Consider the following 25,658-nt stretch of genomic DNA (forward strand, 5'->3'; position numbering starts at 1 on the left):
GTTTGCGGGAGGTGAAGCTCCAAACAAAGCTGTCAGGAACACGGCCCCGGAGAGGGAAGGCGATACCCCCACCGAGCCCGTGCCAATCGAGGGGCCTGCCCCGGCCCCCCCCCCCGGTGTTGTGCTGTTCCTGCTGCGGGGGCTGGCCCTGGTGGTCCCAGGAGGGTTTCTCCTGCTGGAGGCTGTCAAAACAGTCCCCAGCTGCTGGGTTAAACAGCCGGCGGGCTCGGGGCGTGCTGGATCGCGTGGAGAGCTGAGCCTGGCCCTGCAACCTGTGTAACACCCCGGGGGGGTCCTCTTCGTGCCCAGGGCTTGGTGGGTGCCGGGGGACTTGCTCGGTGCTCTGTCCCCCCTCCCCGAGCTCAGGGTTTGTTCCCAGCACCCGGGGTACAGCCCGGAGACTGGCGCTGATGTGTCCTGGGGCAGCCCTGTGCCAGCCCAGCCTCTCCGGGTGGGGGTGTGAAAGGTGTCATCGGTGTCCTCCTGCCCCCATCAAGGGGGCTTTGCTGCAGTCGGGACCGTACAAGCTCTCAGCCCCTTCCCTGGTGCTGCCTGATCATGCTGGACCTTCCCGAGGGGAACAGGGGGGCGTAAGGAGCCTGGTGCCATCCGCGCTGCGGGCCCAGCTCTGCTCCTGGTGGTTTCGGTGGCTTCGCAGCGTGCCCGTGCCGTTCCTGCGTGCTTGGAGCGGACGGGGCCGTGCGGTGCCCTGCGCCTTGGTCGCTTCCCGCGTGCTCCTCGTGCTGCCCACCCCAGGGTTTTGGGGCCCTGCACCCCTTTGTGTGCGACTGTCCCGGGTCTGCCATCCGCAAACATCCTCGGGGCGTCTCCCAGCCCTTCTCCCAGGGAAGGTCCAGCGTGGAGCCGTTGGGAACCCCAGCTGCTTTGGGGACAGAGGAGGAGCCCGGAGGCACTGCAAACTCAGTCTGCCCCCGCTGCCCACCAGGCGATGCGCTGGGAAAAATGCCATCCCCTGCTCCCCCCGAGCCCTGCCTGCAGCCTTGGGCTGGGGTCCGCTGGGTCCCCCTGCGGGCCGCGTGTCCCCTGCCCCTTGGTGGGTCTCGGTGCGGAGCAGATGGCGCGGCTCGGGGCCGGTGTGCTCCTGCCAGAGCTAATGAGCAACACACGGCGGCTGCCAAGGCCTGATTTAAAGGTTTCCCTAAGCCTGGGAAAGCCTGGAGCAGGAGGATTAGGGGGCCCGGAGGGCTTTGGGGTTGAAGGCAGTGGGGTTTGCCCCATGGGGACATGGCAGGGAGCACTGCTGTGCCCTCGGTGCTCCGCTGGCACGGAGGCAGGCTGAGCCCAGCACTCGCCCGTGCTGTGCTGGCTCCCGCTAGGAAATGCCCTGCTATATCTCTTAATCTAAGTGTTTTCCGACCAGACCTGGCACTCCCAGGGGAGCCTTATTCAATTTTCTCTGATTGCCGAGCTGCTTCCCTGCCGCGGTAATTAAATGCTCAACTTTGTCTTGATTTGGGTCCGGAGCAACCTGTGTGCCACCAGCCGGCTCTGGGCACGCGAGGACCTGGCTGGGGGCTCGTCCTCTGGGGATGGGGGCAGGTCCCCGGGGGGAGCCTCGGGCAGCCCGAGGCTTTCTGTGCTGGCCTGGGGATGGGGGAAAACCGGGGGGGGGTCTTCGCTCTGATCTTTTCCTGGTGCTGCCGGGGGCACCTGGGGGGCTGCTGGTGGGCACGGGCAGGCCAGAGCTTGTCCCAGCACCGTTAGGTGTGCGGTGCCTGGGGGCTCCTTGACCCCCAGGGTGTTTTTGGGGAAGGGCACTCTAGGATGTTGAAGGTGTGCCCTGCTCTCCTCCTGGCTGCACTGTGCTGCTGGGGGGGGGGTTCATGGGGCAGCAGCAAAGCACGGAGGGCGCCTTTGGGGTTGAGGTGAGCAAAGCGTTGTGGTGGGAGCCGGGGGTCCCCCGCGCAAGTCTGGGCTGTGGAGTGGATGCTCCCGTGGGTCTGATGCTGGGGAGGCCAGGGAGATCCTGGGAGCAGGGATGGGAGCGATGTGGGCGCCGTGAGGAGCGGGGATGGGAGCCGGGGGGCCTCAGGCACCGTGGGGAGCGGAGCCAGGCGCTGCCTGGGCTCGCCCGGCGCTGTCTGTGCGGGTACATCGGAGGCTGCTCGGCTGCACCCGGGGCTGCCAGCTCCACCCTGCGCCAGCCCTCGCCGCCAGGGCTGCCTGCCAGATCCACCTCGGAGAGGTGGGAGCTCCCTGCTGCACCGGGGCAGTGCCCGGCAGCCTGCGGTCGTGTGGCTCTAGCAGGCAGCGAGAGGCGGTGGCAGACAGAACGACGGCCCCTGGATGCCCAGCAGGCGCTGGGGGGGCTGCCTGCGCCCCCAGTCTGAAGCAGCTGCCCTGGACTGGGAAGTGGTGGCGAGTGGACGTGTGCTTGGCCTCGCTGGGGAGTGCCAAGGGCTGGGACAGCCCCGGTTGGAAGTGGGCGATGCTGCGGGAAGGCTCTGGGGGAGGCTGGATCCCTTCCCCTTGCATCGAAGCCCACCCCGCCGGCCGCAAGGCTGGAGGTGCTGGGGGGGGCTCCCCGCGTGGTCTGCTCCTGCCCCAGGGCCGGAGGGAGCCCCGAGGGCTGCCCGTGGGTGCCGGCAGCCTCGTGCTGCCCGCCCAGCTCTTGGCTCCCAGCCTGGCACCGAACAACCCGACCTTTGTGCGTGCTGCGGGGCGCTCCGCGGCGCTCCCTGCCCCTCGGGGTGCGGGACCCGCTCCCCGCTCCCTGCTTCCTCCCCAGATGCTCGGTCGCCCTGGCAGCCGAGCCATGGAGACGGGCGCTTTCACAGCCTGCCAGCCCGGCAGGAAAGGGGAGGAGAGAGGCAGAGAGGCTCCCCTCCGCGCCGCCGCTGAGCCTTTGTGTCCCCCTTGTGTCCCCAGCGCGGATGCGGGCTTTCCCTGGCATCGCGCCGCTCATGCTGCGGGGTCTGCGTGCCGATGCCGGAGCAGGAGGACTCCTGCCGTGCCGCCTGTCATCCCCTCGGCGAGCGCTGCTGCTTTGGGAAGGAGCTGGTTCGGGAATCCCCCCCCCTGCCTGCGCCTTCCTCTGTCTGCGCATCCGTCTGCAGCTTCGTGCCTCGGTTTATCAGCGTGGGCACGAGGGAGATGGGGCTGGTGGTGTCCTGGGGGCCCCAGGACGGTTTGTGTCCTCCCCACGCTGGTGGCTTTGCAACCAAGCAGCTGGGCACAGCCAGGGGGACAGCCAAATAGCCGGAGGAGCCTGCACCGCGATCAGCCGGGCTCTGCTCTCTGTGCTTGTCCCAGCCTCTCGGGGCAGGGCACCCTGGCACGTTTGGCCCCGTGCTGGACACGGTGCTGGGCACGAGGTGTCTGTGCCGGCAGGGCACGGAGCAGCCTGGCCGCGTCCCACTGCTGGGATTGCAGGCGAGGGAGCAGCTCCATCAGCCTGTAGGGTGGGCCCTGCTGGCACCCCCTCAGTTCTGCTGGGCGGACGGGACGTGGTGAGCCTCCTTTTCAGTAGGGCAGGGCCGAGGAGAGGCAGAACGCACCCGGACGGTGACCTCGTGCACCCTGCGGTTGCTGCTCTGTGCTGCAGAGGAAAGAAACTGAGGCAGGGCAAGGCAAAAAGCTGCCGGCTCCCCCGGCAGCAGCTGGTGGGGCTGAGAGTAGGGCCGAGGGGAGAGCCCGTGCTGGCTCTGCAGGTCCCTAGGGCTTAGGAGGAGGAGGTCTTGTGCCTCTACGCCCAGTGCCTGGCGTGGCGATGGCCCCCCTGGAGGGCTGGGCTGGGCTGAGACCCCCCCGAGGGGCAGAGAGCTGGGGCTGCCCAGTGCCTGGCAGCGGGGACAGTGGCGCTGGCCTGGGGAAACCTCCGTGGTGAGGCTTGGTGGCCACATAAATCTCCTGACGCCGGGTGGCCGGGCTGCTGGTGACAGCCGCGTCCCCTGTCCGTGTCTGCTGGTGCTCCTTGTACTCATCCCTGCCCTCTGCTCTGCTCTTGTAATGGGGGGGCTGATATTTGCTGTCTGCAGCAGCTCCCTGGGGTGTAACCAAGCGGTGCCTGGAGACTGAGCCCCTCGCCGTGGTCGGGACCTTCTCGTGGGGCACCCGTGTCTCCGGTCACCCTGGGGACGTGGAGCAGTGCAGGGGCGCGCAGGCACCTGGGTCCCCTCCAGCCCCCGCAGATCCCACGGCTGCAGGAGCTGGGCTGAGGGATGGGCCCTGCTTGGATGCTCAGGACAGGGGTGTTTGGACGGGAGATTTGGGGAGCGGGGGTAGGGAGACGGTGGTGTTGGTGTGCAGATGATCTGGAACAGCCCCGTGCACCAGGCTCAGGGTGGGTCCCCGAAAATCCTACAGAAAACTCACGTGCAGTCACCCCAGCGCTGCTGCACAGCCTCTCTCCCAGACCCACACGCACATACATAATTGCTTGGAGCAATTTAAAAGAAAAGAACGAAGGATTTTGCTGAAAGCCCTGCTCTGATTTTTTTCTTGGAGTGCCCTGGTTCCAGTTTGTTCCTCTGCCCGTCCCCGGGGGACTCTGTCTCCGTGCGCGCCTGGGGATGGGGAGTGCTTCATCTGGGTCAAAAAAAAAATTAATTAAAACTGGGGTTCATTTTCCTGGAGGAGGGTGGGCCCCTGGGAAGGCGATGGCAGCGAGTCTCGGGCTGAGCACATCAGAAGCTGCTTTCTATTGTGGCTGCTGAGCTAAATATACCCGCGGACACATCGCGCTGTTCCCACGCGTCTGCTGCGCAGCCTCGCAGCCCACCCGCCTCCCACGCCACGGGGGTTTTGCACCCCCCCGGCTCTCCCTCGCCTGCCCCGAGCTCTCCGGGTGAGCCCCGTCCCGCAAAGCCTCCGCTGCGGGTGCTGCGGGCTCGGGAGGAATTAATAGCCGCGTTGATGAAGCGCCGAGGGAGGGGAGCTCTGCAGTCATTAGCTCTAATGCGAGCCGCTTGGCTCCGCGTTCCCTCCTTTCTCCGCAAGTCCCCGGGGACCAGGCAGCTTCCCCCGAAACCCGGAGCTGCTGCACGGCCCCGGCGCCTCTCGTGCGGCAGATCCGCGTCGGTGCGGTGCCTGCGGTGCACCCGAAGGGGTTTGGGGGGGTTTGGGTGCAGCGGGTGGGGACGCGGTGGGTTGGTCGTGCCCGCTGCCAGAGCTGCCCTGGTCCCGCCCGCAGCCTGGGGCGGGCACCGGGCTGGGCGGAGGGTTGGTTCCACTCGGTGGGTTTGGCGCTGGCACCGTCTCGTCGGGTTTTGCGCTTTGCGTTTCATTTTGCACTCTGAATTTTTGTTCACTTTTCTAAGTGCAGTTTGATCTCGCTGCCTCTTGAGCGCGTGCGCCCACGCTGCGGCTGGCTGCAGCGCGTTCCCTCGGCGTGCCCGTGCCCTGGCACTCCGGGCTGCTTTGCTGACCTGATCGGTGCCTACCTGCAGCCCGGGACTCCCTGCGCAGGCAGGGACATGGTGAATGAGCCCGTGCAGGAGCGGGGAGGCTGCTTGTGTTCAGCTCTTGGTGCAAGGGAAGCTGTTGTGAGCAGTGCGCTCCGTGCCGCGAGCGGTGGCACTGCTGTCACCTGCCTGGAGCAGCCACAGCTCCAGCGTGGGACACGTTGGTGTCCCCAGGAGCAGGCAGCGGGGTGAGCCACGAGGCTGTCCTCAGCCCCTTCCTCCTCCTGCAGGATCCGTCCCCAGCTGTCCAAAGAGAAAATCGAGGGATGTCACATCTGCACCTCCGTGACGCCCGGCGAGCCCCAGGTGTTGCTGGGGAAGGACAAAGCCTTCACCTACGACTTCGTCTTCGACCTGGACACGTGGCAGGAGCAGATCTACACGACGTGCGTGGGCAAGCTCATCGAAGGCTGCTTCGAGGGCTACAATGCCACCGTGCTGGCGTACGGCCAGGTACCTGCTTTGCCCCCTTCTTGGGCTCCGTCGTGGGCTTTGGGCTCTTCTGAGCCGCCGGTGCCCGCAGAGGTTGGGGGAAGGCAAAAGTGTTAAAGGTCCTGGGCGCAGAGGGGACAGAGATGGCCCCGGGCTGGGAGGGAGCTGGGGCAGGGGCTGGCCTGGGGTGGGAGAAGGGGGAGACACGGCTGGGGCATGCGTGGGGAGGCTGGGGAGGTTTCGGGGAGGTGTGGGCGCAGGGGGTGTTGAGGACCCAAGCAGCCCCCCCATCACGGCCCCTTTGCAGACGGGCGCCGGGAAGACGTACACCATGGGGACGGGCTTCGACATGAACATCTCCGAGGACGAGCAGGGCATCATCCCGCGGGCCATCGGCCACCTCTTCAGCGGCATCGAGGAGCGCAAGCGGGCGGCACAGAGCCAAGGCGTGGCGGCACCCGAGTTCAAAGTCAGCGCCCAGTTCCTGGAGGTGGGTGACAGCAAGGCTGGGGGGGCCAGCCTGGGGGGGGGGTCCCTTTGCCTTGTCCTGGGCTCCTCGAGGTGTGACAGCACGCAGGAGGCTCAAAGCACCCAGGTGCTCTTTGTTGGCCTCGCGATGGCCACGATCTGGGGTGGCATTTCCTTGGGAGCCTCCCCAGGGATGCGAGCTCGTGCCTTTGTCCCCAGGAGATCTGGGGTGCTTTGGGCTCTCTCGCTCCTAGTTGAGGTGTTTGACTGCTGTCAGCTCTGAGTCCTCGGAGTTGTCCCTGCTTGTCTGGCACTCCCCTGGCCCCCAGTGTCCCCTTCCACCTGGCCGAGTTGACCTCGGGACCTGTGGTGGAAGAGGGGCTCTGCCGCTCGTGTGGCCGGGGCGCGCGTCCCCCTGCAGCCCATCCCTTCCGGGCACGTGGTGTACCCGTGCACCTAGATCCGAGCTCACCCGTGCACCACCTCCTGTACGTGTCTGGGCACCCTTTGTGCCTCCTCTCCTACGCTTGTACACACGCCAGCTCTCCTGGTCATCCTTCCCTGTGCGCACACACGTGTGCGTCTACGTGCACGCACCCCCAGCTCTCCTGCGCAGCCCGTCCCGGCTCTGGGGCTGCAGCAGCAGCAGGGCACAGGGCAGCTCCTGCAGCCCCCCGCCCCGTGCCAGGCTCCAGCAGCCTCCGGCTCACCGTTACTCACTCCCCCCCGCCCTCTTTCACCTCGTTCAGCTCTACAACGAGGAGATCCTGGACCTGTTTGACAGCGCCCGCGACCCGGATGCCCGGCACCGCAAATCCAACATCAAAATCCACGAGGACGCCAGCGGGAGCATCTACACCACCGGCGTCACGTCGCGGCTCATCAGCTCGCAGGACGAGGTGGGTTCGGTACCGGGGGGGGGGGGGGCTGCAGAAGGGGTGGGGGGTCACGGCCAGGGATGCTCTACGTGGGGGTAAGGCGAGGAGGGACGGAGCAGAGCAGCCCCAGGGGGAGGTCGGGCTGCTGAGGGATCCTGTCCTGACTCTCTAAAAGGGAGCTTCAAGGTTTTGTTTCCTCTCTGCCGTGCGTCGTTGCAGCTGATCCAGTGCCTGAAGCAGGGGGCTCTTTCCCGCACCACTGCCAGCACCCAGATGAACGTGCAGAGCTCCCGCTCCCATGCCATCTTCACCATCCACCTGTGCCAGATGAGGGTCTGCGCCCGCCCGGAGCTGGTGAGACACGGGGGGGACGGGGGACGGGGGCTGGGGAAGTTTCTGGTGGGATCCCCCCGATCCTCGAGGGGCTGAGTGCTGAGGGTGGGTGCTCAGGGTTTTGCTGGTGGCTGAATGTGGCCGAGAGGGTTTCTGGCTGCTCAGGGGGCCGTGGCAGTGACCGCTCCGCGTGTGCCCGGCTGCAGGTGAACGGGGAGGTGAGCGGCCTCCTGGACGGAGCCCAGCCCACCACCGAGTACGAGACCCTCACGGCCAAGTTCCATTTCGTCGACCTGGCGGGCTCGGAGAGGCTGAAACGAACGGGTGCTACCGGCGAGAGGGCGAAGGAAGGCATCTCCATCAACTGCGGGCTGGTACGGCCCCGGGCGTGCAAGGGGCAGGGGGAGACGGGGGCTGTGGGGGGCCCTGGGTCACCTTCGGGTCCTGCTCGGGGCTGCTGAGCTGCTGTCGACTCTGCCGTGGGTTCTGTGGCTTGGCCCTGGATTATCCGTGACCCTAAACAGCCGCGGTGAGGGCGCGGCGTTCCTGCTGAGGGTGTGGGGTGGGGGTCCAGCTGGGCACAAGGGTGCAAGCCCCCAAAAGCTCGAGGTCTGCTAATCGGAGCTTAAAACCCACTCCGAGGTGGGGGCGAATGCTGAGCCTGGCTGGGGAAGCCTCCGGCTCTGGCACCCCACGGCACGCACCCCAGGCCCCAAACCTGGCCGTGGGGCAGCTGTGTTCTCAGCAGGGCCTGAATTTGGGGCTGGGGCTTTGCTTTGCGTTGGCAGCTGGCCCTGGGGAACGTCATCAGCGCCCTGGGAGACCAGAGCAAGAAAGTGGTGCACGTGCCCTACCGGGACTCCAAGCTCACCCGCCTGCTGCAGGATTCCCTCGGGGGCAACAGGTACGGGGGTCCCTCTGCAAATGGGTTGAGGGTCTGTGGGGCTTGGGGGAGGTATTTTGGGGGGCTCGAGGGCCTGGTGGGGTGGGTGCCTCCTGGCAGGCAGAGCGTGACGCTGCCGGTGGGGACACCTTGGCCGCTTGTGAGCACCAGGTGCAATTGGGCAGCTTTGGTGGAACGGGCTGGTGCGAAACGCTCCGGGGCCCCTGCAGACCCCGGGACACGGCAGGAGGCAGCGCCCAGCACGGGGCAGCCTGGGGTTCCCTGCCTGCTGTGGGGGCACTGCTCCCTTTCCCCCCAGCCTCGGCGAGCCCGGTGCACGGTTTTGCTCCGTGCTGCCGGATGGGGCGGACGCATCCTGCTGGTGCCCTGACCCTGGGGGGAGCTGAACCCGGTTCATGCCTCGTTCACAAAACTCAGAAGGGCTGGGACGGGTGTCCGGAGACGCGTGCCCTCAGCTGCGCCCTGAGTGGGGGAAAACCTGTCCTTCACCCCGACCCTCGCCTCCCCCAGCCAAACCATCATGATCGCCTGCGTCAGCCCCTCCGACCGCGACTTCATGGAGACCCTGAACACCCTCAAGTACGCCAACCGGGCCCGCAACATCAAGAACAAGGTGGTGGTGAACCAGGACAAGACCAGCCAGCAGATCAGCGCCCTGCGGGCCGAGATCGCCCGCCTGCAGATGGAGCTGATGGAGTACAAGGCGGTGAGCGCCCGAGCGGGCCTCTGGGTTGGGATGGAGCCCGCGGCAGGGAGCCTCCTCGTGCTTGCATCGGGGTGATTTTAGCTAGCGAGACCCTCCTGCCCACTGTGCCCCCTCCCCGAGCATACCCTGGTTGTCTCCAGCCCTTTCCCCCAGGGATTGTGTCCCAGCAGCCAGCCGAGCTCTGTTCTCCTGCGTCTTGGTGGCGCTGGGGTGTTGGAGAAGTGGCATGGCACTGAGAAACCGTGAAGCTGGTGCTTTGGCATCGCTGGTGACGGCCACCAAGCCGCTGCCTGCCCCTTGCTCCCCCGGGGCAGGAGGTTGGACCGGCGGCTCGAGCCTGAGAGGCTCAGGAGACCGAGGGCTCAGCTCCTGCCCTGCCACGGGAGGACCTCGGGCAAGTCTCATGGGGATGCCGAGGCAGAGCAGAGCCTTGGAGCATCTCTCGCCCTCTGCCCGTCGGGTTCAGGCCTTCCTGGTCCTTAGGTTTTCTCTTCCCCTGCACTGGACGTGGGTGGGTGCCCGTGTCCCGGCGCACCCCGCGCTCAGGGGCTGCCCCCTGTCCCCTCAGGGCAAGCGGGTCATCGGGGAGGACGGCTCGGAGGGCTACAGCGACCTTTTCCGCGAGAACGCCATGCTGCAGAAGGAGAACAGCGCCCTGCGCATGCGGGTGAAGGCCATGCAGGAGGCCATCGATGCCATCAACAGCAGGGTCACCCACCTCATGAGCCAGGAGGCCAACCTCATGCTGGCCAAGGCAGGTGAGGCTGGGCACGCGCACGGCGCCGCGGGGCCGGGTCGGGACCACGCCGCGGCTCTTCCCGTGACCCACCCGAGCCTCTGCTCCTCCTCCAGGGGACGGTAACGAAGCTATCGGCGCCCTCATCCAGAATTACATCCGGGAGATCGAAGAGCTGAGGTGAGCCAGGCACCGGGTCCCTCGGCTCACCCAGGTCCCCGGGCTGGTGGGTGCTGTTGTAGGGTCCGTGTCTGCGTGCTGCTCCCAGCTCCGTGCCTCCAGCATCCTTGGGATGGCTCCTAGACCCCAGTGGGGGACCACTGGAGCTGTGGCAGTGCCAGCCTTGGTGCTGCTCTGGCCAGCATCGTCCTCTGTGTGGCTGTTGATAGATGGGGAAGCCCTGGTGGGACTCCCCGGTGTTCCCCAGGGGGCTGCTGACCCCCAGACCCAGGTCCATCGGTGACCCCGGGGCGCTCCCTGTCTTCAGCATCCCGACCTTCTGACCCGAGATGGCTTCTGTGGTGCCTGTCCCTGCCTCACACCATCCCAAACCCTGGGGACGGTGGGATGGCCCCCCTCTTTGACCGTGTCCCATCTCTGCCTTCCCCCAGGACCAAACTCCTGGAGAGCGAATCCATGAACGAGTCCCTGCGGCGCAGCCTCTCGCGCGTCTCTGCCCGGCCCCCCTACTCCGTGGGCTCATCCCCGGTGCCCGCCTTGGCTGCCCCCGCGGAGACGGAGGCGTCCGACGTCCTGCGCCGGGCCAAGCAGGACCTGGAGCGCCTGAAAAAGAAGGAGAGGAGGCAGCGGAGGAAAAGGTGAGGGCAGACGCCGTGTGATGCTGGCGAGGCTGTCACCCCTCCTGGGGCTGGCTCTCCCGTGGCTTCCCCCGTCCTTCCCAAATCCACCCAGACAAAACCTGGGCACCTGGGTTCCCCACGGGGCACTGCCGCATCCTCGGTCTCCTTTTCACCCATCGGGGAAACCCGGGGGCTGATTTTCCCAAAGGGAGGCGGGGGGGGGGTGGGGGTGGCGTGGGACCCGTCCTGGTGTTGCCCCTTGCTGGGACCCAGCAGCTCCCCCCCCCCTGCTCTCCCCCAGCCCCGAGAAGGAGGCGTTCAAGAAACGGCCGAAGCTGCAGGATAACGGGGAGGAGACAGACGAGAATGAAGGGGAAGAGGTGAGGGGGGCTTCGTGCTCGTGCTGGGGGCGGGGGGGTTGGTTACAGAGGGGGACCGAACCCAGCCTGGCCTCGGAAGTAGGCTGGGGGGGTCGGGGACGTGGTGTGGACGTAGGTGAAGGAGATCTGGGGGGATGCAGTGCTGCCAGGATGGATGGGGCACGGAGCTGCTGCCCGCCATGGGGTGCACGGGTGGGGGGGGGGGTGTCCAGAAATGATGCTGCAGCCCCTCGGGAAGAGGCAGAGCCCCCCCCTGCAGGGGCTGCCGCTGGCTTCTGGGGGGTGAGCTCAGGTTTGGAGGACGGGGGGAGAGCGCAGGGAGAAGGGCAAGGCCACGCTGCAGGTTGAGGTCAGGCACTCGTCTCTTAGGAGGAGGAGGAGGAACAGGACGAGAGCGGCTGCGAGGAAGAGGATGGGCGCGAGGATGAAGACGAGGACTCGGGCAGTGAAGAGAGCCTGGTGGACTCCGATTCGGACGCAGAGGAGAAGGGTAAAGCGTGGAGCTACGCCTGCAGCCCGGAGCAGGGGGGTGCTGGTGCTGGTGTCTGCTGGCACTGAGCTTCCAGTCCTGGGAAGGGGGAGTCCACGGGGGCCCCCGGCCACCTCCTCTCTTGCTTGGAGAAGCCCCAGGGGTGCTGCAGGGGGTGTCCGAGGCTCGTAGGGGTGCTGCCATTCCCCAGCAACGTGCCCTGCTCCGTCAGCTCCCCCTGCTCCTTCCTTGCTCTCTTCCTTGCTGTCCCCGTCCCTCCTGGCCTGACTGCTCCCCTCTTCCCCGGCCCCCAGCCGTGAATTTCCAGGCCGACCTGGCGGATCTGACTTGCGAGATCGAGATCAAGCAGAAGCTGATCGATGAGCTGGAGAACAGCCAGCGGCGCCTGCAGACCCTCAAGCACCAGTACGAGGAGAAGCTGATCCTGCTGCAGAACAAGATTCGGGACACGCAGCTGGAGCGGGACCGGGTCCTGCAGAACCTCAGTGAGAGCCGCCTCCCCCAGGGGCCCAATTCTGTGGCTTTGGGTCCCTGTCCCCCCATTTTCTGCCCACCTGGCTTGGGGTCAATGCATCCAGCAACTTCGCTGCCCCTGGGACCCCGATGCCATGCGCTGTGGGAGCTGGAGAGGATGGGGAAGCAAAGCCCCTTCTAGTCCCGTGCGCCCCTTCCTGGGCGAGCCGAGGTGCTGCGGGGCATGTGGAGACCCCAAAGACCCCGTGGTGTGGCTGATGCTAGGCTCAGCAGCCTGGCACCAGGTCCAGGCTCACAGCTCCTCCCAGCCCAGCGCCTGCGGTGCAACCCACGGCCCCCGTCCTGTGCTCGACCCCCATCCTGTGCTCAGCCCCCACCTATCGCCCCATCGGGTACCCCAAACAGACCCCAGCCCCTGCGGGTTGAGGGAAGGCTCCGGCAAGGCAGGCAGGGCGCAGCGACCCTTGCAAACCCTCCCCGCTCTCCCCCCAGGCACCATGGAGTGCTACACGGAGGAGAAAGCCAACAAGATCAAGGCCGACTACGAGAAGCGGCTGAAGGAGATGAACCGGGACCTGCAGAAGCTGCAGGCGGCCCAGAAGGAGCACGCTCGCCTGCTCAAGAACCAGTCCCGCTACGAGCGCGAGCTGAGGAAGCTGCAGGCAGAGGTGGCCGAGATGAAGAAGGCGAAGGTACCCGGGCGCACCGCGGTGGGGAGGGAGCCCCTCGGGACCAGCCTCGGGGAGGCTTCCAGGGGATGCTGACCGTGGGACCAGCCTGAATCCCTGCTCTGCTGGAGGCAGAAGGGATGGTTTTGGTCCCGGCGGGGGTCGCCCTGGCTGCTGGGAGCGCCGAGTGCCCACGCCGTGCCGGCGTTTTTCCCTTCTCAGGTTGCGCTGATGAAGCAGATGCGGGAGGAGCAGCAGCGGAGGCGGCTGGCGGAGACCAAGAGGAACCGGGAGATCGCGCAGCTCAAGAAGGAGCAGCGGCGCCAGGAGGTGAGGAGCCTGCCCTTCTGCATGGCCTGGTGCTGGGGGGGTGTTTGTGCTGCTCTGGCACCTCAATAAATACCAGCTGGTGACGCTCGGGGTCCCTGCTGTCCCCGTGGCCTCTTTAGGGTCTGTTAGCCCCCAGCAGGTCTCACCTGGAGGAATAACTCCTGGGGGCTTCCCGCATCTCCCAGTGCGGTGGTTGGAGATGCTGTGAGCTCCCCACCGTGCTCCGGGGGGGGATTGTGCCACCAAAACCAGCCCTGAGGCTGGAAACCTGCTCACTGATAAAGTCAGGAGCGACCCTGTTCGTGCCAAAGCAACTGCTCCAGGTGTTGGGGGGGTTTGTGGCCATCGCTGGGGGGTCCGGGCAGTTTTCCTTTCCCCAGCAGGAGCCAAGTCTGTCTTTCTCGTCCAGTTCCAGATCCGGGCTCTGGAGTCTCAGAAGCGGCAGCAGGAAATCGTGCTGCGGAGGAAAACCCAGGAGGTGAGGGGGAGGAGGGGGGCGTCTCCGTGGGGGTCCCAGCCAAGCTGTGGCTCAGCGACACCGCAGCACTCGGACGGTGCTGGCTGGGAGTGGGACCCCCGAAGGGTGGGAGGGGGCTTATAGCTGCGGGTAGTCCGGTGGGAGAGGGTTGCAGACGGCAGAGGAACCCCACTGCCCATCTCCTGGGGCAGCTGAGCTGAGAAAAAGGGCTGTGAGGGCGAAGGGACAGAGCTGCCCGCTGTCCGCAGGGCTGTGTGAATGGACTCGGGGCTCCAGAGCTCTGCTCTCGGCCCTTTGGGGAGCCGAGGGACTTGGCAACAGGCTTGGGTTGGGGACGCCCGTCTGACACCCTCGTCCCCTCTTCTGGGCAGGTCTCGGCGCTGCGCCGCCTCGCCAAGCCCATGTCGGACCGGGTGGCGGGCAGGACGAGCCAGAAGCCGCCCATGCTGGACTCGGGCGCAGAGGTCTCGGCCAGCACCACCTCCTCCGAGCCCGAGTCCGGCGCTCGCTCCGTCTCCAGCATCGTGCGCCAGTGGAATCGGAAAATCAACAACTTCCTGGGAGACCCCTCGCCCTCCGCCAACGGGGCTCGGCCGCCCAGGTCAGGGCAGGGGCTGTGCGGACGGGTGGCGAGGCGTCCCGGGGCTCCTGTGTCTGGTTTTAGGGCTGGAGGCGGAGGCCGGAGGCTTTTTATTGTGTGTTTGGCTGGAGGCAAACCTCTAACGCAAGGCACGAGCTGTGTTGGAGAGATCAGGGATGGGTGGCAGCGGAGCTGGGCGATCCAGAAGCGATGCAGTCAGATCCTGGGCATCCTTTCGGGGGAAGCACAGCTTTCCAGACGCGGTGCAGCCACGTGCCTCTGGTCCCCTCGTGCTGCAGGAAGAAGTTCCCCAAGAAGGGGACGAGCCAGACCTTCAGCAAGGCCGCCCGCCTCAAGTGGCAGTCCCTGGAGCGGCGCATCTTCGACATCGTGATGCAGAGGATGACCATCGTCAACCTGGAGGCCGACATGGAGCGGCTCATCAAGGTGAGGGGCGGTGGGTTTGGGGACGGGGGGGTGGCTGAGCCAGCAGTGCCAATCTCCCTCTTTTTTCCCCCAGAAACGCGAGGAGCTGGCGCTGCTGCAGGAGGCGCTGCTGGGCAAGAGGGCGAAGCTGCAGGCGGAGAGCCCCAAGGAGCAGAAGGGGCTGCAGGAGCTGAACGAGGAGATCGAGGTGCTGGGGGCCAACATCGACTACATCAACGACAGCATTTCCGACTGCCAGGCTACCATCATGCAGATCGAGGAGACCAAGGTGTGCACGGACAGAGCGGGAGCGTCCCCGGGAGGCGAGGGGAAGACCAGGCTGGGGAAGGAACCCGAGCATCCTGCCCCAGGACATGGGAAAGCCGCAGCCTTCCCACGGGGCTGCCGGTTTCTGGTCTCCGTGGGGACCTGCAGGCATTTGTGGGATGCTGGAAAATGCCTGGGAAGCCCAGCTTTTTTTTTTTCCCCAGAGAAACCCCACGGGTTCCGGTGTCCGGTTTTGGCACCGGACACCACGGGGAGATGCACGGCTCCTCGCACCCTCTAGCGGCTGCAGCCTGGGCTGGAGGCTCTGTGCTGTCCCCAGCCTGTCCCTGGCTGTGCCACACGGTCCCTGACTGTGGCACGAGCCAGGACCGGGTGGTGCTGGTGCTGGGCTTGTACCCGTGCCACCTGCGGTACCCGTGCCACCCGTGGTGCCCGCGCTGCCCATCCCTGCCCTGCTGCGATGCTCCCCGGTCCCATCCCGTTCCCTCTCCGTCCCTTCCAGGAGGAGCTGGACTCCACGGACACCTCGGTGGTGATCAGCTCCTGCTCCCTGGCCGAAGCCCGGCTCCTGCTGGACAACTTCCTGAAGGCATCCATCGACAAGGTGCGGGCACCACGCCGCCTCCTTGGGAGGGTCTCGTCCCCACCTGGGGGCTCCTCCCTGGCAGCGTGATGCTGAGATCCGTGTGGCTTTCTGTCCTCCAGGGGCTGCAGGTGGCGCAGAAGGAGGCCCAGATCCGGCTGCTGGAGGGGCGCCTGAGGCAGACGGACGTGACCGGCTCCTCGCAGAACCACCTCATCCTGGACGCCCTGCGGGAGAAGGCCGAGTCGCACCCCGAGCTGCAGGCTCTGATCCACAACGTCCAGCAAGGTGGGCCTGAGCCCAGCGTGTCCCCCCTTTAGGGTCAGGGTCCTCCCCGTGGGGCGAGGCCGGGCCTCCGGTGCCAGAAGCGTCACCACTGGCATCAACGTGCCCCTGGTGGGACATGATGGGATGTGGCCCCCCCCCTCACACCGCTCGTGTGCCTTCTCCCTTGCGCGCAGAGAACGGCTACACCAGCACGGACGAGGAGGTCTCCGAATTCAGCCTGGCCTCGGATGGGAGGTGAGCACCCAGCCCCGTGGGGTGGGATGTCCGGGGCCTCTCACGGGTAGGTTTTGATGGAGAAGTCCCCACCTGAGCTTTCCCATGGCACTTAGCCCTGGGGGGGCGCAGACATCTCGTAGACCCCAGGATGGGGTTGTTCTTAGGAGAGGGGGAGCTGGGGAGTGGGGGGGACCTAAGGGGTCTTGGGGGGCTGCAGCAGCCTCTCTGAAAGGGGTTCAGCCCTGAAGATCCAGCTCTGCCACCTTCTCCTTGCAGCTTCTCCCAGTCTTTCACCATGAAGGGCTCAGCAAGCCAGGATGACTTCAAGTTCAAGGTGAGCCTGCCTTTCCGTCACCGGCTGCGGGAGGTGGGATGGAAGGAGACGTTTATAGGGCCGTGGGGCTCAGCTTTGGGGTCTGCTCTGCAGCCTGGCCCTCGGGGAGCCAGCCTTGGGGTACGGCTGGGCTCTGGATGGGGTCAGCTCTCGGCAAGGAGCCGTCCGGCTCGCCTGGTTCTGCGGTCCCCCGGGGTACTGGGGGAAACATCGAGCACAGCTGATGGCTTCCAGGTTGGGTGGGCGCCGGGGTGGGGTCCCTGTGCTGGGTCCTTTGTAGGCTAAGGTGGAGGGAAGCCCGCTGCCCTGTGCAGGCTGTCAGATTTGCTTGGAGTATGGAAAACTGGGCTTCTCCTGGAATTCTCCTGCGGCCGGGGGGGCGCGAGCTGCTCGCCCTGCAGCTCCCCTGAGCCCCGTGTCGTGCTCTAGGGAGAGCCCAAGCTCTCCGGGCAGATGAAGGCGGTGTCAGCTGAGTGCCTGGGACCCACGCTGGACATCTCCACCAAGAACATCACCAAGTCCTTGGCGTCCCTCATGGAGATCAAGGAGGACGGGATCAGCTTCTCCATCCGAGACCCATATTACAAGGAGAAGGTGTCGCGCACCGTCAGCCTGCCCACGCGAGGAAGCACGTTGTGAGCAGGGGGTGCTGGCTCTGGGGGCTGTGGGGGGCTCCTGGAGGTCGGGACCAGTGGGGGGGGAAGCTGTGCCCTGTAGTAGAGCAACGAGGGCGAGCCAAAGCCTGCGTCCATCCAGGCTTGCCTGCAGCAAGCAGTGTTGGGTCTCTCCAGAAGGACCCCCTCGTGCTGCCCTGGCTTTCCATCCTTCACGGAGGCATCTCGGGTTGCCAGAAGTGTCCGTGCCCACCGGATGACTCCGATGGGGTGGTGGGGAAACCAGGGCAGTCCCCTTCCCCTTTGGCTCTGCTGGGGGAGGACGAGGGGCTCAGCACGGAGCAGCTCCCCGCGATGGGGAGGAGAGCAGGCACCTACCGTGCCGTTCTGCTTTCCCTAGCCCCAGACAATCTCGCGTCTCGGACACGTCGCCGCTCACACGGAGGAAATCCTACGACCGTGGGCAACCCGCCAGGTGAGCTCGGGAGCCAGGGACCTGGGCAGGGGGAGGCTGGGTGGCCTGCACAAGCCGGGAGAGATGCTCACCAGGCCCTGGGGTGCCGGTATGAGGAAGAGGAGTTTGGCAGGTGCCGGATGAGTGGTCCCCAAATCACGCGTCCCTCTAACCCTTCCTGCCTCAGGCCTCCAGACGTCGGCTTCACGCCCCCCTCGTCCCCCCCTACCCGCCCGCGCAACGACCGCAACGTCTTCTCTCGGCTCACGAGCAACCAGAGCCAGGGGTCGGCCTTGGACAAGTGAGTGCGGGTGTTACGGGGGGGGCTGCGTGGCGCGGACCCGTGCCGTGGTGCCAGCGGCACCTACCGGGTCCCACGGCGGGGAGCGGGAGCGCAGCACCTGGGTGGGCTCCAGCCGGCCTCCTGCCACCGTTTTGTCCCCATCTGCTCCTCTGCAGGAGGGAGGAGGTGCTGTGCCAGGGCCCTGAGGGATTTTTGTCCCCTCCTGCCTGGTGTGTGTTCCCTCCGGGCTGGCCGCTTGCAGGAGCACCCGGGCTGAGCCTTGCCTGGCGGCGCAGCGGTGCCGGGCACGGACCGGTGGCCGAGGTGGTGGAGCAGGATGGGGGGAGGCGGGCTGGGGGCTCGCAGGATGCCCACGGGCTGGCACAGACCCACCCGAGCTGCTCCAGGTGGCTGCCCACGTCTCGGAGTGCTGCCGGCAGCGCCGTGTCCTGACGGAGATCTGTCTGACCCTCACTGCTCTCCTGCTCCTCTGCCCTCTCCGTGTGTGCTTCTCTTTCTCCCTCGCTCTCCTCTACGTCCTGCGCTGGCTTGGATGCAATAACAATCCTCCACCTCTGACTCCTCTGCTGCCTCTTCTAGTCTGGGTTTTCTCTCCCGTAATCCTGCTAATTTTCTGCCCCTAGGTCTGATGACAGCGATTCCTCTGTCTCGGAGGTGCTGAGGTATAGACAACTTTCTATTTATTACCCCTCCCTCCTCTCCTCCTTCTCTCTCTGTCTCTCCTGAGGTCGCTCTCCCCTGTCCCTGCATGCTCCGCCTGCACCTCGCTGCTCTGCCCCATCTCCCAGCCCGTGCGTGCTGTCCCCGTGCTGTCCCCTCTCGGCACGGCTCCGTCCCCTGGGTTGGGACCTCCGTTTGTTCCTGCTCGGGTCTCGCCTCCGGACGCCGCCCGCGCTGCGGTGGCAGCATGCTCTGTGCCACCCCCGGCGGGCTGTCAGCATGATGCCCCCGTGTCCCGTCCCGTCCCCTGGCTCTCCAGCAGGACTGCGTGGTGCTGGGGAAGGGGCCGAGCCATCCTGCACGCTGCCGGCATGGTTTTCCTTGCAAGTGGCTTCCCGGGAAACATCTCCCCATGCCTGGCCGTGCATCTCCCGCGCCGGGCTCTGGGGCAGAGCTCTTTGCCCTGGAACCCAGCCCGGCTGGGGGCGAGGGTGCTGCTGGGCTTGTCCTGGTGTCACCTCCTGCCTGCTGGGGGGTTTCCCAGCGCCAGGACCACCTTTCCCTCACCCTTTAAGTGTAGCAGCTCCCCAGCACCCTGCCCTGAGCGCCCACAGGCGCTGGAGGGGTGACAGCAGACACTTGGTCACCTTGGGGGGTGCTCTGCAGCGAGGCACAAAGCCCCCCGGTAACCCTGGGGAGTCGGGGTTTCCACCCACTTGGTCACCTCGAGGCTGGCACGGACACTAGGGATCAGGGGAGAGCTTTTTATAATTAGGTTGTGGTTGCACCTGCTAATTGAGAAAGGAAGATCACGCCCGTGTGATTCCCAAACCCCGACGAATGAGCCTGCAGCCATCCTGCTGACTAACGCGAGCCTTCCGTGGCCCCGGGGCTGCCCTTCCCCAGCCCCGTGCCTCAGTTTCCCTGCCCGTAAGAAGAGATCGGCGCAGCTCGGGGCCGTGTTTGGGGACGGCAGCGGGGAGGAGCTGTTGGTGGCCGTGCAGGATGGGGCTGCAGCTGTAGGGCTGTTGTCCCTCAGCACCCCGAGCACCCCTGATATGCTGCGTCCCCAGGGGGACGAACCAGGCCATGCGTGCCCGCGGGCATCCCATGGAGGGGGGTTTGGCAGGGACAGGTCCCCTTGGGCTCGGAGCCAGCGCTGGGTGTGTGCAGGGCTCCCACAGCCACAGGGATGCTGGGCACAAATGTTTTAAAACCTTGAGGTTTTAGAAGGAGCAGAGCCCTGGCAGCCTGTAAGGAAGCGGGGTGCTGGATATCAGCATCCTGAAAAATTTTTTATGGCAGAGCTTCAGGCTGGACAGGGTGTGATACATCCCAAACTGCCCCGAGGGATGGTGAGCTGGGTCTCCTGGCTCCTCAGCTCGCCGCTGGCCAGGCTCGAGAGGCTCAGCAGCGGAGCAGAGGCCGCTGGCTGCCCCCTCTCCCAGCCCGGGGCACCAGGACGGGGGCACCAGGCAGTGGGGAGATTTCCAGGGTTTCCATAAAGACGTTTCCTCGGATGTGCCGAGTTTGGACAGGGGGCCCATGGCCCTGCCAGGTGGTGGAAGATGCTTGGGGTGAGGCAGCTCGTGCTGCCCCGTGCCCCTGGGACATGTGGTGCTCCTTTGCACGCACCCCACCACGCTTCTCCTCTCTTTCCCACGCAAGGGGCGTCATCAACCCGGTGGGAGGCACCAAGAACGCCCGGACGGCCCCGCTGCAGTGCGTCTCCGTGGCAGAAGGACACACCAAGCCCGTGCTCTGCCTGGATGCCACCGATGAGCTGCTTTTCACGGGCTCCAAAGGTGCGTGAGAGGGCGAGGAGGATGCTGGCTTGCCAGCAGGTTGGCACGGGGGAATAGGTGACGTGGTGGGCGCCGTGGGGATGCTCCTTCCTGGGCCACTTTTCTGCCCTCAGCATCGAGCCCGTGCTGCCCAGGTCGGCTCCTTTGCCCTGGGGAGGACCCTGGGGGCTGTGCTCGGCAAGGGGAGCGGTCCATGCCCCTTGGGAGACCCCCCCCCCACCTGATACCACCCCGTGGACACGTTCGTCCTCCCGCAGACCGGAGCTGCAAGATGTGGAACCTGGTGACGGGGCAGGAAATCGCCTCCCTCAAGGGACACCCGAACAACGTGGTGTCCATCAAGTACTGCAGCCACACGGGGCTGGTGTTCACCGTGTCCACCTCGTACATCAAGGTGTGGGATATCCGGGACTCGGCCCGCTGCATCCGCACCCTCACGTACGTAGCAGGAGTGGGGGGGGTCCCAGGGGGGTCCCCAGGTACCGGGGGCGTCTCTGGCTCAGCAGAAGCTGGTCCCAGGAGGGGACCACAGGCTGGGGCGCGAGGACAGAGGGGACCCTCTGGGAGGTGGGGGTCCTGCTGGTCCCGTGGTGGCCAGACCGTTAGTGGTACCTGTAGGGCCTTTCCCGATGTGGGACCATCGGTGGCATCCCAAACCCGTCAGCCCCGTTGGGCTCCTCAGTGGGGCCGCGGTGGGGTCCCGATCTCTGCCTCCGGTCCCTGACCGTGCTCCATCCTCCTCCTCTCCCTCCCCTAGATCTTCTGGCCAGGTGATCTCTGGGGACGCGTGCGCCGGGACCACCACCCGCACGGTCACCAGCGTGCAGGGGGAACACCAGATCAACCAGATCGCGCTCAACCCCACCGGCACCACGCTCTACGCCGCCACCGGTAACTCCGTCCGCATCTGGGAGCTGAGCAGGTGAGGGGAGTTTGGGGGGGGCAGGACGGCTCGCTGATGCCGAGGGGCTGCTGTCTGCTCAGAGGCACCCAAAAGGACCCCCCCCAGGGAAAGGGAAAGCCTCGTTAGCAGTGGAAGGTGCCTTGGATAAGGGTTTTTGGGACCCAAGGGGCTACTCGGGGTGTGAATGTAGGAGAAGGGGGGAGACGTGGGGGATGAGCAGCAGCCCCCCCCAGGCTGTGCCATTGCCCCCTTCCCAGGTGGACACCGGCTTGCTGAGCCCTTGCTGCGCGCCCCAAGGCTCCCCTGGCATCGCTGGGAACTGGGGTTCCCTGCTCACAGCCCCCCAAAAGCGACCTTCCCCTGCTGGGGGTGCTGCAGGGCCGTGGGGGTGGGAGGCTTTTGGGGGAGCTTTTTGGGAGACCTGACCCCAGCCCCCCATCTCCGTAGGCTGCAGCCCGTCGGGAAGCTGAGCGGCCACATCGGGCCCGTGATGTGTCTGACGGTAAACCAGACGGCGAGCAACCACGACCTGGTGGTGACGGGCTCCAAGGATCACTACGTCAAGGTAGGTCCCCCCCCGGCTGCGGGACTGAGCCGCCGGCACCTCGGGGAGCCGGGGTCTTGGCAACCCCCCCGGGTGCCTCCGTGCCCAGACGTCTGTTTTCACCTCCGTGTGTGGATTTCTGTGCCATCCGCGTGGAGGCCTCCGTGAGGGGTGAGAGGTCGCCTGGTGAATAAACGGGGATAAAGTGGGGGGGAAAAAGGTGCGGATGTCAAAATAAATAGAATCGTGGAGTCACAGAGTCATTAGGGGTGGAAAAGCCCTCCAAGATCAGCTGGTCCAGCCAAATGTCACCACTGAGCCATGTCCCCAAGCACCAGGCCCAACCTCTCCTCCAACACCCCCAGGGACGGTGACCCCACCACCTCCCTGGGCAACCCGTCCCAAGGCCTGACCGCTCCTTCTGAGCAGAAATGGCTCCTCATTTCCAACCTCAGAGGGTGAAGGCCAAGTTCCCCAAGGCAGGGTGACCTCCATTTATTGCCACATCCATCTGGGGTCCCTCACCTGCTCTCTTCTTTTTTTTTCCCCAGGTGTTTGAGATTGCCGAGGGCATGGTGGGCAATATCGGCCCCACTCACAACTTCGAGCCCCCTCACTACGACGGCATCGAGTGCCTGGCCATCCAGGGGGACGTCCTCTTCAGTGGCTCCAGGGACAACGGCATAAAGAAATGGGACCTGGAGCAGCAGGAACTTATCCAGGTCTGAGGGGGGAGAGCGTATGGGGGGTCCTCGGGGTGACGTGGGGCAGAGCAGCAGTGCTGCGGGGTGGCTGGGGGAAGGTTCAGGGTCCTGGTGCTGGTGTCCTGTGCTGAACGCACCTGGAGGGCACCCCAGTTCCTGGCAGTGCCTGTGCCAGGTGGCTCTGTACCCCCATAAACATGTATGGGTGTGGATTGACACCCCGGACTGCCAATTCCCCTCGGCACCCAGGCTTTGCAGCATCAACTGCTGTGCAGAGTCCCTGGGTGCTGGGTTCCACTCTGAGAACAGGATTGGTGCCCCCTGCCCAGGGGGCAAACTGAGCTCTGGGTCTAGGATCCATCCCCTTGGCGTCCTAACTCGAGCTGATGCCGGTCAGCCCTGGGGTGATGGTGATCCAAGCCCCTCAAGCTGGATGCATGAGACTTTTTCGGGGCTGCAGATGATGCTGATCATCATCTCCTCTCTGTCCCCGTGCGTGCAGCAAATCCCCAACGCGCACAAAGACTGGGTCTGTGCCCTGGCCTTCATCCCCGGCCGCCCCATGGTGCTGAGCGCCTGCCGAGGAGGCATGATCAAGGTCTGGAACGTGGATAACTTCACCCCGGTCGGGGAGATCAAGGGGCACGACAGCCCCATCAATGCCATCTGCACCAACTCCAAGCACATCTTCACCGCCTCCAGGTGAGCCGCGGGCTTTCTGCGTCCCGGAGCCCCCGGGAGGTGGGAGCCCCCTGGGTTGACCTGTCATCCCTGGGCCTGGGGGGGCTGCAGGGAGGGAGGGAAGGGGAGGGTCTCACAGCTTTCCAGTCCCCGCACTCCTCATCTCATCTTGCCCGTCTTAGTCTGTCCCCTGCCCGTGTGCCGGCGATGCCCTGGGTTATCCCCCATGCAGGGACCCCTCTTCCCCGGGGCTGGGCACCCCCTGCTGCTCTCGGGGAGCAAATTGGCAGCAAGACTCTGATGTCCTCTTTTCGACCATGTCCCTTTTCTCCCTTCCTTTTTCTGTCTCTCTCTGTCTCTCCTCCTCCCCACCTCCCATCTGTGCCACAGCGACTGCCGGGTAAAGTTATGGAATTACGTGCCTGGGCTCACCCCTTGCCTTCCACGACGCGTCCTTGCCATAAAGGGCCGTGCTACTAGTCTGCCTTGACCCTCCTGCTGTCTCTGACTCTCTCTTGCTCATGCACTCTTCTTCTGTCTTTTCCTTTCTCTTCATCTCTTTCTCCCTCTCTCTTTCTCGCTGTTGCTTGCTTTTGCTCCTCTCTCTTTCTCTCTGGTCTGAGCTGCTTCTTAACGGTATGAAACTCTTTTGCGTTTTTCCCCACTTGATAAATCTTTGCTAGGAGTGACTCGGCCCCTTGGTCCCCATCGTAGCCCCGCGTTGTTTGGGTTTTTGTTTCCTTTTTTTCTTTTTCCTCTCGCCCGCTGCCCACGTCTGCTGTGGCAGCCGCGGCCTGCCCGCACCCTTGCATGGAGATGGGGCCACCCCGAAGCACGCCCATGCCCGGGGGAGACCCAGCTCAGCAGCTCCCTGCGGCATCACTTGGACCTAGTCAGAGCTCATCCGAGGGGTGCAGGGGTCCCGCTGCCAGGGTCCCCCCTCCCCTTTGGCCCCAGTCCCTGCCCGCGGGGTGAGCTGGAGGCTGAGCCCCACTGGGTCTGCCTGCTCCCCAAACCAACCCGGGCGTCCTCGCGCCGAGGGGAACGAGCCTGGGGGGAGCCCTGGGGGCTGCATGCTGCCAGGGGCTGGGGGTGGAGGACGTCTCCTCGTGGCACGAAGCCCTCTGCCCCTCTCACGCCGCCCCTCTCCCCCTTTATTTCTCAGCGACCTGACAGTGAAGCTCTGGAGCGGGAGGAGGCTGCCCGCTGGGTCCAACTAGGGACTGCAAAGGACTGGAAGGTGGGCCAGGAGGGCGACGGCCGGGTACCTCGCCCTTGCTATCGAGACCCCGTCATCGACAGAAGCTCAACCCAGGGATGGGATTTGTTGTGCCTGGCCCGACGGGGTGGATGAGGCCCCACCTGGTACTTTGAGCACTGATTTTTTTTCCCGTGAAGAGGCAGCTCTGTGGAGCACCGGCAGCTCCACCTCCCCTCCTGCTGCGGTTTCTCGATGGTTTTCCAGTGACCAGGAAACATCGTCTCCCTTCTCGCCCACCCTGCTGTAATGCCTGCCAGGACTCCGAGGGGTTGGAGTCCAGGCCGAGCTCCTTGGCTCCTTCCCAGAGGAATTTGGAAGCACTAAATTCCCTCCTGCCCCTGTGGCTTCCCGCAGCCTCCGCCTGGATGTGCTCCTTCGGTCCCTCTTGGCTCCAGGGCTGGTTCCTGCAGGAGTCTTTCTCCATTCCCCAGTCTCGAGGCCGTTTGGGGTCTGCTGGCCAGGACCAGAGCACGGAGGGGCTGCTTCTTCGGAGACGGTACTTGTGGGACAGCCTCCGTGCTGCGATGGGGTCTGCAGGAGGATTTCCAGGCAGCTCCATCATCCCCCAGCCCCAGCCTGTCCCTCCTGGCTCACCCTGAGCATCTCAGCTGTGCCACAGCCGCGAGCGCACGGTGAGCCCGGGCAGGTCTCCATCCATCGCACGATTTCCAGCCCGACCTGCTGGGTTTCCTCGTGGTGATCTCTGAAAATCTGAGCCAAAATCAGCAGACCCCCCCCCCCGCTCCGCTCTGCAGCGGGGCAAGGACGGGCTGCTCAGCCCTGCTGCTGGCACCTCGGGTCTCAGCAGGCATTTTTGGTGCGTCCCTGAAGCGTTTTAACCCCTCTCGAGGTCAGGACCCCAAGCAAGATCAGGAGTTCCTGGCTGAAGAAGCCAAGGCTGGGTTTGTTACCCCGAAGGGCCGTCTCATTTTGGCACGGCTGCGAGCTGGAGGCTCTCAACGCCCCGCTCTCAGCCCCTTTCCAGCTCGGTTTTGCCCTGCAAGCCCTCGGGCGCTGCCCATGGGGCTTGGTGCCCCGCGGAGGCTGGGTAAGGATGGAGCTGACTCTGCCGGGAGCAGGGCGAGGAAGGGGTCGGCTGCTGGGGCTGGCACAAATCCCCTGCTCCCTGCACGCGTGAAGGACAATCCTGCAGGGGCTGATCTTGCATGTTTCGCTCAGTCCAGGAGCCTGAGCCTGAGGATTCAGCCTCTCCAGATTCCCTCCTCCTCCTCCTCCCCTGGTTTAAGGGTCAGCAAGGCTCCGCTCCCATGCTGGAGCTTGGATTTCTCCCTCCCCTGGTCCCTTGGGCCGTCCCCTGCCCCGTGCCAGGCTTTGTGAGATGGCCGAGGAGACCCCGGGAGCGGTGCCCTCTCCTCCCGTGCTCTCACCTCACTTTTGTCGCAGAAGAAGCAGCGTTTGGACTCGGACTTATGGATTTCCCTACGTGATCCCACCAGTGCTGGGCTGGGATCTCGGAGGCCAGGGGCTCCAGGACCTGCCCCGTAAAGCACA

At 65.4% G+C, this 25,658-nt stretch overlaps 1 protein-coding gene across 1 annotated transcript; it reads left to right on the forward strand.

Moving 5' to 3' along the window:
- Positions 1–5,615: 5,615 nt before the first annotated feature.
- Positions 5,616–24,906, forward strand: KIF21B (kinesin family member 21B; the record flags this gene model as incomplete). The annotated part of the gene is made up of 34 exons (XM_035347331.1): positions 5,616–5,876; positions 6,163–6,345; positions 7,073–7,222; positions 7,421–7,555; positions 7,741–7,908; positions 8,323–8,438; positions 8,949–9,144; positions 9,713–9,902; positions 9,997–10,060; positions 10,492–10,698; positions 10,982–11,060; positions 11,430–11,550; positions 11,844–12,035; positions 12,517–12,716; positions 12,915–13,022; positions 13,432–13,500; positions 13,872–14,101; positions 14,380–14,527; positions 14,601–14,795; positions 15,297–15,398; positions 15,500–15,665; positions 15,839–15,899; positions 16,158–16,215; positions 16,645–16,850; positions 17,230–17,304; positions 17,471–17,584; positions 18,211–18,249; positions 19,916–20,052; positions 20,310–20,490; positions 20,810–20,974; positions 21,404–21,521; positions 22,052–22,222; positions 22,707–22,906; positions 24,051–24,906. Coding segments are annotated over 34 exons (4,860 nt in total), but the record flags the coding sequence as incomplete, so codon positions are not given.
- Positions 24,907–25,658: the final 752 nt, after the last annotated feature.

This window comes from Oxyura jamaicensis, chromosome 26 (genome assembly GCF_011077185.1).
Source record: "Oxyura jamaicensis isolate SHBP4307 breed ruddy duck chromosome 26, BPBGC_Ojam_1.0, whole genome shotgun sequence".
Classification (NCBI taxonomy): domain Eukaryota; kingdom Metazoa; phylum Chordata; class Aves; order Anseriformes; family Anatidae; genus Oxyura; species Oxyura jamaicensis.